This window comes from Aspergillus oryzae, chromosome 1 (genome assembly GCF_000184455.2).
Source record: "Aspergillus oryzae RIB40 DNA, chromosome 1".
In the NCBI taxonomy this organism is placed as follows: domain Eukaryota; kingdom Fungi; phylum Ascomycota; class Eurotiomycetes; order Eurotiales; family Aspergillaceae; genus Aspergillus; species Aspergillus oryzae.
In genome coordinates this window covers 4,507,270-4,519,783 of record NC_036435.1, presented here as the reverse complement: position 1 = coordinate 4,519,783, position 12,514 = coordinate 4,507,270, and the positions used below count along the sequence as shown (strand labels likewise).

Below are 12,514 nucleotides of genomic sequence, written 5' to 3'. Positions count from 1 at the left end.
CTAACATTATATTAAGGTACTTCGTTTCCTTGCCAATCTCGCCAGGTACTAATACCATTCTACTACTTATGCAGGCAGATACTTGGGTATCCAACAACTAAAAGGATCTCCACTTTATCTGGAAATAAGCCATGTGAGAGAAAGAGAGGGCCCTAGTCGAAACTCCTCTCTTCTTCGATGGCCCTATCAATAACACGCACGAACCGTTCAACCTTGTCAGCATCCTGCCTGGCTGTCTCAATGCCCAACAGCACTTTTTTGACACCGACACCGATGACTTTTTCTTGAGGGGCCTTATCAGCCTGGTCGATACCCCCAATTGCTCCTAACACCTGGGCAATTTCCTGGTCATTAAACGTCTCCGACTGTTTCATGATGTACTCTAACTCGGCACACGTCATGACATTCGGGACCATGATATCAGAATTGAATGAGTTGTACACATCCAGCTGCTTCAGGACAGCTCTCTGGGTTGTAGTTGCTAGAACCAGCAATCGCCGCTCCTTGGTCGGCTGCTTTCTCAAAAAGACCATTAATGTCTGCAAAACAGTATTGCTAAACCGAGGTCCGATTGGGACCCAATCAATGATTCTTTCAATGTTATCGACGACGACCACACTGGTACGACTCTTGTAGGCGTCATCGAATATCTTGCTGATATATTGAACCTTGGCCATTTCGCTAAAGCCGACCATATCTTCAGGGCTGATCAGCTTGATGAAGGGGAAACCAGAGTCAATGGCAATCCGGGCTGCGAGCGCAGTCTTTCCTGATGCAGTTGGACCATGCAACAAGACGGAGAACAAAGGCGTCGATTCCCCAACTTGCTTCACAAAGAGCTGACCCTCTCTTAAGATTTCGTTAATCTGATCGGAGTAATGGATAATGCCGTACTGAATACGGCTCGAAAGTTCCTCCTCTGATACACCAAACGCAGGTTTAACTTCGTCAAGAGCATTGTGGAAGTCACCTCGGTTGACTTTCATGTTAACCACGTCATCGCTAATACCGGCCATTGTTCCAACCTTGACATGGCGGGAAAAGGCGAATGAAGATGCGGATTTGACAAGACCTGCAATCTCGGCACCCGAAAAGTTCTTGGTCATCAGTGCTAGCTCGGATAGATTCACATCCACATCCATCACGTTGTTGTCCCTCATCTTCTGGGTATGAATCTTGAGAATCTGAGCTCGGCCCTTCTCATCAGGGAGTGAGATTTCCATATGGACCTCAAGACGACCAGGTCGCAATAGCGCATCATCGATCATATCCTTCCTGTTGGTCATACCAATAAGGAGGATGTTGTTGAGTTGGTCGACACCATCGAGCTTTGATAGCAGTTGGTTCACCACACTATCACCTACGCCCGTGCCACCGCCTGCTCCGCTGCCACGCTGCTTACACACAGCATCCAGCTCATCGAAAATGATGATGTGAAGCCCACTTTCCTCGCCTTTCTCTTTGTACTCAGCTTCTGCATCTGCAAAAAGCTTTCGAATGTTTTCCTCTGACTGGCCAACGTATTTATTCAGCACTTCAGGACCGTTGATGATCTTTGGTTCCCTTGCGTTTAACATCTTGCCAATTTGCCGGGCAATCAACGTTTTACCAGTTCCTGGAGGGCCATAAAGCAGCATACCCTTTACATGCTGGATACCAAGCTTCTCAACTAAGCCTGGGGGGAAAATGCGAGACGCAAATGCACGACGAAAGATTGTGCTAAACTCTGCATCAAGACCTCCAATACCCATGTTCTCGAATTTGAAGTCGGGCTGGATAATAGAGTTCGCCGCTGGCCGACGGTTCGACGCTTTCAAATTGATTCCAGTGCGAGCATCCTTGAAAAAATTGATCTGAGAATGCCTCGTGAGTATTCCCCTGGCGCTGGGATCGGTCTCCACTTGACCGCTGGAGAGATCAGCTTTCTCGGAACTCAAATCGACACGTTGGACGGTTTTAACCGTTAGTATAAGAGGAATGCTTCTATGGTCCATCAAAATCTTCTGACCCGGGGCAAATATTTGGTTTTCAAAATTCTGTCTTAGTTAGCCTACCGCAATTTAGTTCGAAATTACTGAGGAGCTACCTTGACCACAACACTACCCAACTCGTCTTGGTCATAAGGAGTTTCGACCCTCTTCTTGCCGGCGAAACCTATTTCAATGTCCGTGGAACCGATATAAGCCTGCCCGCCTTGACTGAACGGATCGTAAATCTGTACGTTGACAGAGTCTGTGAATGCAACTCCAGCCCACGTCCGCTGAGGGTCCGACATGCTGATGTGACCCGGCGGGAAGCCATCATATGGGCGCGCGGAAAATACATAAAGATCGTTTACAAGAAGGAAAAGGTCGAGTCCATCGCGGGTGGGCGGGAAATCCTGCGGCGAAACTGCAACTCTAGACCACGTCAACCACCCGTCCCTCGAAAGCTTTGGAGCTGAACTTACAAGTTACCAAAGGTGTAATTGTTATCGGGGCTCTTCGCGGGGCGCAAGGTCCAGGTTCTCCCTGAGCTTCCCCCAACGGGGGCTCTCGGGGGCATTTGTGGCGGTTGACTAGGCCTTCCCATCGGTGCTCCATATCCCCTTGATATATTATAAGCGTCAGTCATTACAGTGTCATAGTCGGGCGGATGAGGGCGGTATTCATACCCTACACCACCCGTAGGCGCAGGGTTAGTGTTGTATTCTCTTCGTGGATATGGAGGAGGTCCCTGGCCCGGGCTGGGGCTTGAATGACCGTCTTCGCGAGAGGGCCGGGAGCCGAAAGGCATAGAAAAGTTATTGCGGTTGAACATCTTGCTTCATATGATCGTGAATAGACTAGTGAAAGAGCGAAGCACGTATAACGAGATGTGATGACCGTCAGATAGTGAGATATTATGAAGTGAAGCTCTTATAAGCACACAGGTTAACGCTGCCGGCAGCTTTCACGTCAAAGGGAGACAAAGATACTAATCTGACCACCAGAGTATGTAGGTCTTAGGTCGCGAGTACTTCAATTAAGATAATTAGGGGAGATAATAGTGGGATGAAGAGAAGTGGCGGCGGGACAAAGCATGGGGACAGGCTGGACTCTATCATAGAGGCTGAGCTCCGTACCTCCTTGGTTCTCATTGGCTCTATCGGCCCGCCAACCTCCGTTTCTGCCGATGGTTCCTCTCCGCCTTCCTTATCGCTGTTTCTGCGATCAACAACGGCTTCTCACATGCTACGGAAGTTCAATAACGAGTAGTATTCTATTAATTTCACTCGAGATGCCTCTGTCAGTATTATCCTTACTATCTTGCTCTTTTGTGCTAACTGCGTCCAGTCACCTACTAGGTAAGAAGTCATGGAACGTCTACAACCCAGAGAACATTGCCCGCGTGCGTCGCGATGAGGCGCAGGCGCAGGCCCGAGAAGAGGAACAGGAGCGTCGTATGCAAGAAGTTGATGCCGAACGAAGAATACAAATACTCCGTGGCGAACAACCATCCACCCCGCCACCTCCCCCACGATCTCCGTCGCCAATCTCCCGACATGATAGAAAGAGTCATGCAGAGGACACTGTAAGGTTTAGAAAGAGAAGACGTTTAGCTGGTGAAAATGACACGGACCGCGATATTCGATTTGCTCGAGAGGATGCACAGACTGCGCTGGCGAAACGAGAGGAACTTGCTTCCGCTCGATCTAGTGATGCGCCGCTTTACGATAGTGCTGGCCATATTGACCTGTTCCCTTCCCAACCGTCACAAAAACATACGGAGAAGAACCCAGAAGCCGAAAAAGAATCAGCCGAGAGGAAAAAGGCATATGAAGACCAGTACACAATGCGCTTCTCGAATGCGGCGGGGTTCCGTCAATCTGTCGGCCAGAAACCTTGGTATTCAGCTTCAGGAATAGAAGCCATGGCTCCAGACTCCATTTCTGGGAAAGATGTCTGGGGGAATGAGGATCCTATGAGAAGGGAAAGGGAAAAGGCTCGGATAGATGCCAACGATCCACTTGCGGCGATGAAGAAAGGTGTTCGCCAGCTAAAGTCGGTTGAGCAAGAAAGGAGAAAGTGGGATCAAGAAAGGAGGCGAGAATTGGAAGCTTTTAAATTGGAAGAGAAACATAGGTCACGCCATCGCAGGCGAAGGTCAAGATCATCAGATAGTCTTGACAATTTTCAGCTCGATGCTTCACAGGATGGAGATCGAAGAGCAAATCGTCATCATCGCCATGGCCGTGACACAAGCCGAGATCGCTCGCGTAAGACAAAGTCTCATTCGGATGGGCATTCGTACCGTCGTCACCATCGTCGTCGTCACCATCCTGATCGCAGCCGTAGTCAGAGTGACCATAACAGACGCACGCATCGAGAAACATACGACACAAGGCACAGATGAAGATTCGGACTGGAGGTTCTTTTCCTTCTTCTTTCCCGATCATTGCATCCTACACTTGCGATACCCGCCAAATGGCATATGAATGATTGGATTACTTTTCTAACAGCTGTCTATCAAATGAGACTTTCTATATGCTTTATAGTAGCAGAAAGAACGAATTAGGCCAAAAGGCGAGCAAAACTTTTTGGTCAAAGTCCCTCACTGCAAACTCCATTCCTGGGAGCCCTTTTCGCCCTCTTGAACATTCCATTCGATGGAGATGTCCAGAGACCGTGATTCCTTTGATTTCTTTTGGTAGCCAACTTTTCCCGTAATCGTCTGGCCTTTCTTCAAGGGCAGGGCACTCTTCTTTCCGTGGTCGATGAGGAGGATACCTTGTTGCCAATGAGTTTCTGGGCCATCAGGGCCAGTAGTGAAAGCAACAAAGCCCTTCTTTTGCATCTCCGAAGGGATGGCATCGTCCGAAATAGGGGAATCTCTGGACGGCATGAAGAATATGTCAAACCAGATAGCCCAGCCATCAAGCGAGTCAACGTCCTCATTCAAGGTAACCTGGAACTCCTTCAAGAAAGACAGTTCATCGACAGTGATTGTATGCAGTGGGAGTGGTAAGAAGACGGAAGAGTCTCCGGGGATAGTTGATGGTTGCACGCTACGGACAAGCGCTTCATCGTAGATACCCGTGAGCATGCTCCGCATGTTGAAACCGTAGACATCATTCCAAAACGAGATATGGGAGTCAATGAAGTCAGGGTCGGCAAAGGGAGCAATACGCAGTGTAGCATGCGACGGGACCATCAATCCTCCGGGTGCCAGATAACGGTCTCTAGCAAAGATGACGGAATCAAACATGGCTTCAAACAGAAGACAATAACCCATCCATTCAGACACGATGATATCGACCTGAGGAACGGGCAGAGTGACTTCTTCAATCTTGCCACGGATGCATCTGAAAGCCAAAGCGTTAGTAACAAGGCGTTAGCGAACGAGTACTAGAAGTACGTACGTTATAACATCCCCAAAGCCATTCTCGTGAATGATCTCCTTTGCTCTATCAATGATGTTCGAGTTGTCCACCGAAATGACTTTCCGGGCACCTGCTTTGGCGCAGAACATTGACAGGATTCCTGTGCCGCATCCAACGTCCAGAACAACCTTATCCTTGAACAGATGCTTGTTCTCATAGATAAAGTCGCGGTAGCCATCAGTACGAATAGCGTCTTTCAGCATAGATTCGTGAATGCCTTTGAGAGAAGTATCCTGTCAGCAAGCGTATTTATTGAATATTTGCACGATGGGTAGGGCCAACATACCATTGTAAGAATAGGATGAGAAGTAGTCTGAATCAATTGCTTCGGCTTTGCTAGTAGATTTTTGGGCCGAGGAAGCAGCCGAGATAAGCTTTTCATCCTCCTTTGACAACTGCTCTTCCATCGACTTCTGGACGGCAATCCTGTATTCAGAGAACTGGCTCTGTAGACGTTCCAAGTCTTCTTGGAGTTCGGTTACACGCCTTTCTGCCTCAGTACCACCTGGAACCTCCGGGTCTTGGTCTTCGATGTCGTCCAAGCTATACAGAAGAGCATCATCCTCGAGCACGGGCTTCAGGTAGACCTCGTCTTCGAAGTTGGATTTGGAAGACACGTCAGGAGACAGATTTCCAGCTTTAACTTGAGAGCGAATATAGTTCACCAGCTTGATAGTACCCAGGAAATCTAGATCTGAAAGCGCAAGCAACGAAGAAGAGAGGACAAAAGGTTAGCCTATAAACCTTTTGTGATCGTTCAAACATAGATCAACCGGGCCTGAGCAGCGGAAGAAATACTCAAACGGTATAAACCAATTCAATCTATTAGGTACACACCGAGCTCTTTTTGTATTCTTCGCAGGTCAAAGTTGTACTTGTCTTTGGTCTCCTGTAGCATTGAAAGCACATCGGGATAAACTTTCTCGGAGAACAGGCCGACCACTGGCTGGGTCTCGTCGTCGGGCTCAACGTCCTCCCATCCTTCTTCATTGCTAATGTCAGAGTCCTCAGAATGTGTAGAGCAGGAATCATCATCCTTTGGGGGACGGTCAGAGGGAATTGAAACCGACATGGCGACAATTGCGGGGTAGGCAGACTGAAAAATTGGTGAGAATTGTAAACCACAAAGTTCAATTGAAGCTATAGAACCACAAATTCTAATTGGTTATTGAATCCTGTAAAAACTGCAGTAAAAACTGCTACTGAGGAGGTTTATGTTCTGAGAAGATTTCAGCAAAAGGACATGATTTTGTCAAAGAGGAAACCCAAGACCCCTCCTTACCCAAAAAAAAAAAAAAAAAAAAAAAAAAAAGGCAAATTGGTTGCCCCGCCCGGAGAGTTTGGTACTTTGTTTATCCACATGACCGAGGGCCCAGATCTGCGATAAACGCCTGAGGCTTTCAGCTCCCCCGCCAACAATATCACCTATCACCGCCTTGCTGCCTCTCCCCTCCGTAAACACAAGAAATCCGTCATCGACAACAAGAGAGACTTTGGGACTTTTGAGATCAAGACCTGTTAATTAGGGCTCTCAATTCTGTTGACCTACCTTTCTTGCATGCGCTAGTCGATTGCTATCCTTCACTTTCATCCAGAGAGCTAGCCCCTCTGCTCTAAGAATGGCCTTCTTCTTCAATCGCGGCCGATCCCGACATCCTTCTGATATTGTCCGATCAATCAAGGATCAGTTGGTGAGGCTTCGTGAAGCTTCACCCACTGCTGCTAAGGTTGGCTAATTATCATTCTATTCTACCTCAATGTGTTCATTTCTAATAGATTGTGAACATGACCCTAAACTCACTGACGCTCCATACCGAATAGGTGGAAGATGAGCTGGCTAAACAACTTAGCCAGATGAAATTGATTGTTCAGGGAACTCAAGGTAAGTTTGTCGGAGAACGCAGCAATAATTGCCCCGAAGTAGATTGGAACTCGCTAATGAAAGCTGCCGACAGAAATCGAAGTGTCTCCCGAGCAAGTGCACGCGTTGGTTCAGGCTACTCTCCAAGAAGATTTGCTATACGAACTTGCGAGAAGCCTCTATATTCTACCCTTTGAAGCCCGAAAGGATACCCAGACCATATTTTCGCATATTCTCCGTTTCAAGCCCGGTAATTCAAACCAGGCCGATCCGCCAGTTATTTCCTATATTGTCCACAACCGACCAGAGGTCATTATCGAGCTATGCAAGGGCTACGAACATAGTCAAAGCGCAATGCCGTGCGGCACCATCCTGAGAGAAGCGTTAAAATTCGACGTCATTGCGGCGATCATCCTATATGACCAGTCAGAAGACGGGGAGCCGGCCATCAGACTCGGCGAAGTCCAGCCCGGTGTTCCACAAACCGGGAATGGGATTTTCTGGAATTTTTTCCACTGGATAGATAGAGGGACTTTTGAGTTAAGTGCGGATGCTTTCACAACTTTCAGAGTAAATCACTCTTTTCTCCATGTCTACCCTAGTCGCAGTGTGATAACAATCACTACAGGAGATTTTGACTCGACACAAATCCTTAGTAACGGGGTATTTGGCAACGAATTTTGACAGATTCTTCGACCAATTCAACAGTGTACTCGTTCAGTCTGACTCGTACGTCACCAAACGACAGAGCATCAAACTACTTGGGGAAATTCTGCTGGACCGTGCCAACTATAATGTGATGATGGCGTACGTTGAGAGCGGGGAAAATCTCAAGCTTTGCATGAAGTTGCTACGAGACGACCGAAAAATGGTTCAATATGAGGGGTTCCACGTGTTTAAGGTATGTGACTAGTAATTTTGATCATTTGAGTGGCGGTATTCTGATGGGGAATGAATGGGTTCAGGTGTTTGTCGCAAATCCGAATAAGTCTGTGGCGGTGCAACGCATTCTGATCAACAATCGAGACCGGCTCCTGAAATTCTTGCCTAGATTCTTGGAGGATCGCACCGATGATGATCAGTTTACTGATGAGAAAAGCTTCTTGGTCCGCCAAATTGAACTTTTACCCAAAGAACCTATTGATCCGACACGCTCGGCACGCGAGCCATCTCGGCCGGGTGTCAACACGGCCACTGTGGCTTAGTCGCAATGTGACTACGAGTTGAGCTTTCCTTTGCATTCATTTCTTCTGCACCTCGTCTTTGACTACCACTTGGGGTTTCAGGTGCAGCAGGACAATGTACGCTGGCCTGTACATTCTGCATCTTCCCCGTTCGCATGATGGCCTGCTGGTACCTGGTCTTCATAGAGTTGCAGTATTATTGGCGATTTGGGTGGAAGTGATGACGTTAGTACTCTGGGCGTTTTTAGCAATCAGAACTTATAGAGATGACACGGGAATAGAAAACAAACGACGAAGAAGCAAAAAGAAAAGAATTGCATTAGTCGAAAAGAAAACAGGGCAGGTATCCAAACCTTGCATTTATATCGGATGTAAATACTCATAGTCCCAGGAGTGGATCAGCGTCAACAAGGGAAGAAGCAGGTGACAGTGAGGAATTGATTGTTGATTTGCAATAGTTAGGGATTTGAACTCTTTCATTCTGAAGCCACACGAACAAGGGATAATACCCAACATAGTTTGTGTGAAGTTCATTTGTTGCCATTCGACCATATTGGGTTCCCAACCGAGTTGATCAACATTTCCATGCAGTACGAAAGGGGTAAGGGAAAAGAGAGAGAAAAAGAAAAGAAAAGAAACATGACTTGGGACCGTACCGTACCGTAGATTTGGTTCTTTGATTGTTGGTTATATTTTTTATTCTCCAGTTTTTAAATATATTTTTTTTTTATTTCTATATCTTTTCTTTGTCGCTCAAATGCCACGCAAGAATCCTTCACGAAAAGTGGATATCCGTTGAATGTCTCCCACGACAACCACTTCTATTATTATAAATAATATCCGCAAGTCTGCAACACAGAACTATGACCAGATCCACAACTGCGTGGCCTAAAATTAAGTCTAGTATCTGGAAACCTTCCCGTGTGGAGCGCAAAAGCCCCCCCTTTGCGATCCCTGCTTGAAGGCTTCTTGCGCTTTAACGAGAGACAGCGCTTCAGCTCATTATATATGATTTGGAATCAGGGCAGGGACATGGGATCTCATTGATCCGAGGTAAACATTGCTCAGTCCTTACTCCCGTTCCTGAATTTTGGAGATGATTTCCGATCCTTTCCCAGGGTAGTTAGGGTTACGAGGAAAGCTTGTCCTTTCATTCGCGCCAAGTAAAATCAAGGAGGAGCCGCCGCTCAATTGCGACCCAATTCAAAACTCCTCTCTCTGTCTCCTATTGGGAAATTAATCTCGTCGGGGGGGGGCGGTCATGTTCAACAACGCAAGATATGTACTTTCACTAGTGTCGTTCCTCTATACTTTCTTGACCACTCCATTGAACTGCCAACGGTGATCTCCGGCGCGGGATTCTTCGCGGAATAGTCCATTCCTTCGCCTCCTTCAAGCGACCCCCCCGCCTGCCTCCCTCCCTTGAAAACCAACCGTTCGTCCCCCGTCCGCCTTCCCAGGACAGAAGTTGAAGGGAAAGAGTCCAGAAGTCAATGTGGTCACGAGGTTAAATACAGAGCAAGTCATGCCAGGATAATGGTGGAGGATAAGCGATCCGCTTCGTTACCTGGCGCCGTGATGTCAGAGTCTAGCTCAATGATTCACGCCGTTCCTTACGAAGAAACCGTCGCCGCAGAAGCCCCCTTGGCTGTCAGATCTGCTTCGTTGCCTACCCCAGTCGATTACCCATTGTGCTCCGGAAAGAAATCACTTGCAGTTAACGTACAGTCGAGTTATCCCGGAGACCCATCACGCCCTCCACTCTCGTCGCATAGGAATGAACGGCCGCAAACGAAAGACGGAAGGATGCTAGAGCCAGATGCTGCGAAATCAGTCGTCAGCCTGCGCTCATTGCGCTCCATTCCTAACATCGTCGTTAATGACGCTGGATCTCGTCCTAACTCTCGGCCGGGGTCTCGGCCGGGGTCGCGCCCTGGTTCTCGGTGGTCGGAACGTAAATTTAGTGGACTATGGGGCAAGAAGTCTACGGAGTTGGAAAGAGATTCGGACTCGCCACCACCTGTTCCTCCCATAGAAGCTCCCTTCAATGGACTGTCATTGGATATACCCAATACGTCTTTCGACGGCCTTGCGCCACAGTCTATGAGGTTTTCTAAGCGCGGGAGTCTCATTAAGGAGGAAACAAAGCAACGGTTGAGGCAGCTAGACCAAAATGACGACCAAGAAGACACCCAGGAGTCACAAAATAGGCAGGAAGACAACGAGAAGGACCCGACACCTACATCCACTGCTCCAACAGAGCAGAATGGGACGGAGGCGGAACTTTTAGAAGCCCCTGTAAGGCGTTCCAAACTGCCACCATCGCTTCGTGTTAGGCGAAGCGCTATGCCCAGCAGAGTTATTTCCGCAGACGAGGATATGCTGTCGCGTCGGGTCAGGCTAATGTATGAAAAAGGCGATGAGAATGTGACAGACTCGGAAGTAGCGAGAGCCCTAGCTGTGGAGAACGGTGTGCTCTGGGAAGAGGCAGGTCAAACAAGTGAGGCGACTTCTCGCTTTTCAGGCGCCAGTGTGTCTGGCACGGAAACCAAGAGCATAGTGTCCTCAGTTGGTCCTGAGCCTGCTCCGAGCATCAAGAAAGAACCCAATGAGCTAGCTGGCGGAATTGAGTATTGGCACAATATCAAGGCGGGAGACGTGGATAGATATGGTTTTATTCGCTCTCCTACCAGCAACTCCAATGATGGTACGGAGCCCAGTCCGATTCAGCGAGTATCTACGAGTCTGCTCCTCGCCTCAGAAAGCCCCCGTCGGAAACATTCCATTCGACCTCCGTCTGCACTGGGGAGTAACCGTTCATTTGCGGGTCGGTCTCCGAACCGCAAGATTTCTGCCCCAGCAGTCCGCCCTTCGTCGTCGCAGAGCGCATATAGCTCGCCAGTGCGACGGTCAACTTCACGATTTCGTCAAGCGACAAATCATCTTCCTCACAATCGCGACCGCCGATTCAAAGACGAGGCCGCCGACATGCTCACACACCCGGTCGATGCCAACGGAGGAAGTGTCAGCACAGCTGCTAGGCGTGCGGCCAGGAAGAGAGAGTGGCGAAGGGAAGACAAATGGACGAAGATGGCGAGGCCGACAAAGAGTAGCAGAGCTGGCGGTGGCATGACATTCGAGTTTGACACGAAGAGCTCCAAGCTTATTGAACGGACATGGAAAGGCATACCTGACCGATGGAGATCGACTGCCTGGTACGCCTTTCTAGAGGCAAGCGCCAAAAAGCGCAGTGATAGTCCTACGGTGGAGGAGCTCATTGACGCTTACAATGAGTACCAGTTAATATCGTCACCCGACGACGTACAAATCGATATCGATGTCCCAAGGACCATAACTAGCCATATCATGTTTCGTCGGCGGTATCGTGGCGGCCAACGCCTGCTATTCCGCGTGCTGCACGCGATGTCTTTGTATTTCCCAGATACAGGCTATGTTCAGGGCATGGCAGCCCTTGCTGCAACCCTTCTTGCTTACTACGATGAGGAACACGCCTTTATCATGCTCGTCCGTCTATGGCAGCTACGAGGACTGGAGCAGCTATACCGGTCAGGCTTCGAAGGACTGATGGAGGCTCTGGCTGACTTTGAACGGGGGTGGCTGGAGGGAGGAGAGGTCTCCATGAAGCTGAATGAACTCGGAATCCCGCCTACTGCGTACGGTACACGTTGGTATCTCACTCTCTTCAATTACTCTATCCCATTCCCAGCCCAGTTGCGTGTGTGGGATGTCTTTATGCTCCTTGGCGACGCTGAGGATCCAGCTGGCCCAGGCGTGAAGACCGAGGGCCCCGGCGCAAGTGCCTTTGGCAAGGGTTTGGATGTCCTCCATGCAACATCGGCGGCTCTGATTGATGGCATGCGGGAAATTATCCTTGAATCGGACTTTGAGAACGCCATGAAGGTGCTTACCAGCTGGGTTCCAATAAAGGACGTTGAATTATTCATGCGTGTCGCAAAGGCAGAATGGAAAGTCCACCGTCGTAAAAAGGCCCTTGTCTAAGGCAGGGCTTGAAACATTCAAGGTTTCGATGATGTTGTGACGTGACGT

General features: G+C 48.7%; 4 protein-coding genes across 4 annotated transcripts; 2 read left to right on the top strand and 2 right to left on the bottom strand.

The window, feature by feature from the left end:
* Positions 1-152: 152 nt before the first annotated feature.
* Positions 153-3,908, bottom strand: AO090005000718 (AAA family ATPase SEC18; the record flags this gene model as incomplete). Its single annotated transcript, XM_023233965.1, has 3 exons — positions 153-2,036; positions 2,087-2,399; positions 3,904-3,908. The coding sequence occupies 3 exons, from the start codon at positions 3,906-3,908 to the stop codon at positions 153-155; spliced, it is 2,202 nt and encodes a 733-aa protein (XP_023089079.1).
* A 664-nt stretch (positions 3,909-4,572) lies between these two features.
* On the bottom strand, positions 4,573-6,299 carry AO090005000719 (S-adenosylmethionine-dependent methyltransferase superfamily domain-containing protein; the record flags this gene model as incomplete). The annotated part of the gene is made up of 4 exons (XM_001817701.3): positions 4,573-5,323; positions 5,381-5,618; positions 5,688-6,095; positions 6,239-6,299. The coding sequence occupies 4 exons, from the start codon at positions 6,297-6,299 to the stop codon at positions 4,573-4,575; spliced, it is 1,458 nt and encodes a 485-aa protein (XP_001817753.3).
* Positions 6,300-7,020: 721 nt separating this feature from the next.
* AO090005000720 (Mo25 family protein) lies at positions 7,021-8,467 on the top strand (the record flags this gene model as incomplete). Its single annotated transcript, XM_001817702.1, has 5 exons — positions 7,021-7,128; positions 7,223-7,283; positions 7,357-7,832; positions 7,891-8,163; positions 8,228-8,467. 5 exons carry the CDS (start codon positions 7,021-7,023, stop codon positions 8,465-8,467), a joined length of 1,158 nt encoding a protein of 385 aa, XP_001817754.1.
* Positions 8,468-10,792: 2,325 nt separating this feature from the next.
* AO090005000722 (putative TBC domain protein) lies at positions 10,793-12,466 on the top strand (the record flags this gene model as incomplete). Its single annotated transcript, XM_023233964.1, has 2 exons — positions 10,793-11,153; positions 11,481-12,466. The coding sequence occupies 2 exons, from the start codon at positions 10,793-10,795 to the stop codon at positions 12,464-12,466; spliced, it is 1,347 nt and encodes a 448-aa protein (XP_023089080.1).
* Positions 12,467-12,514: the final 48 nt, after the last annotated feature.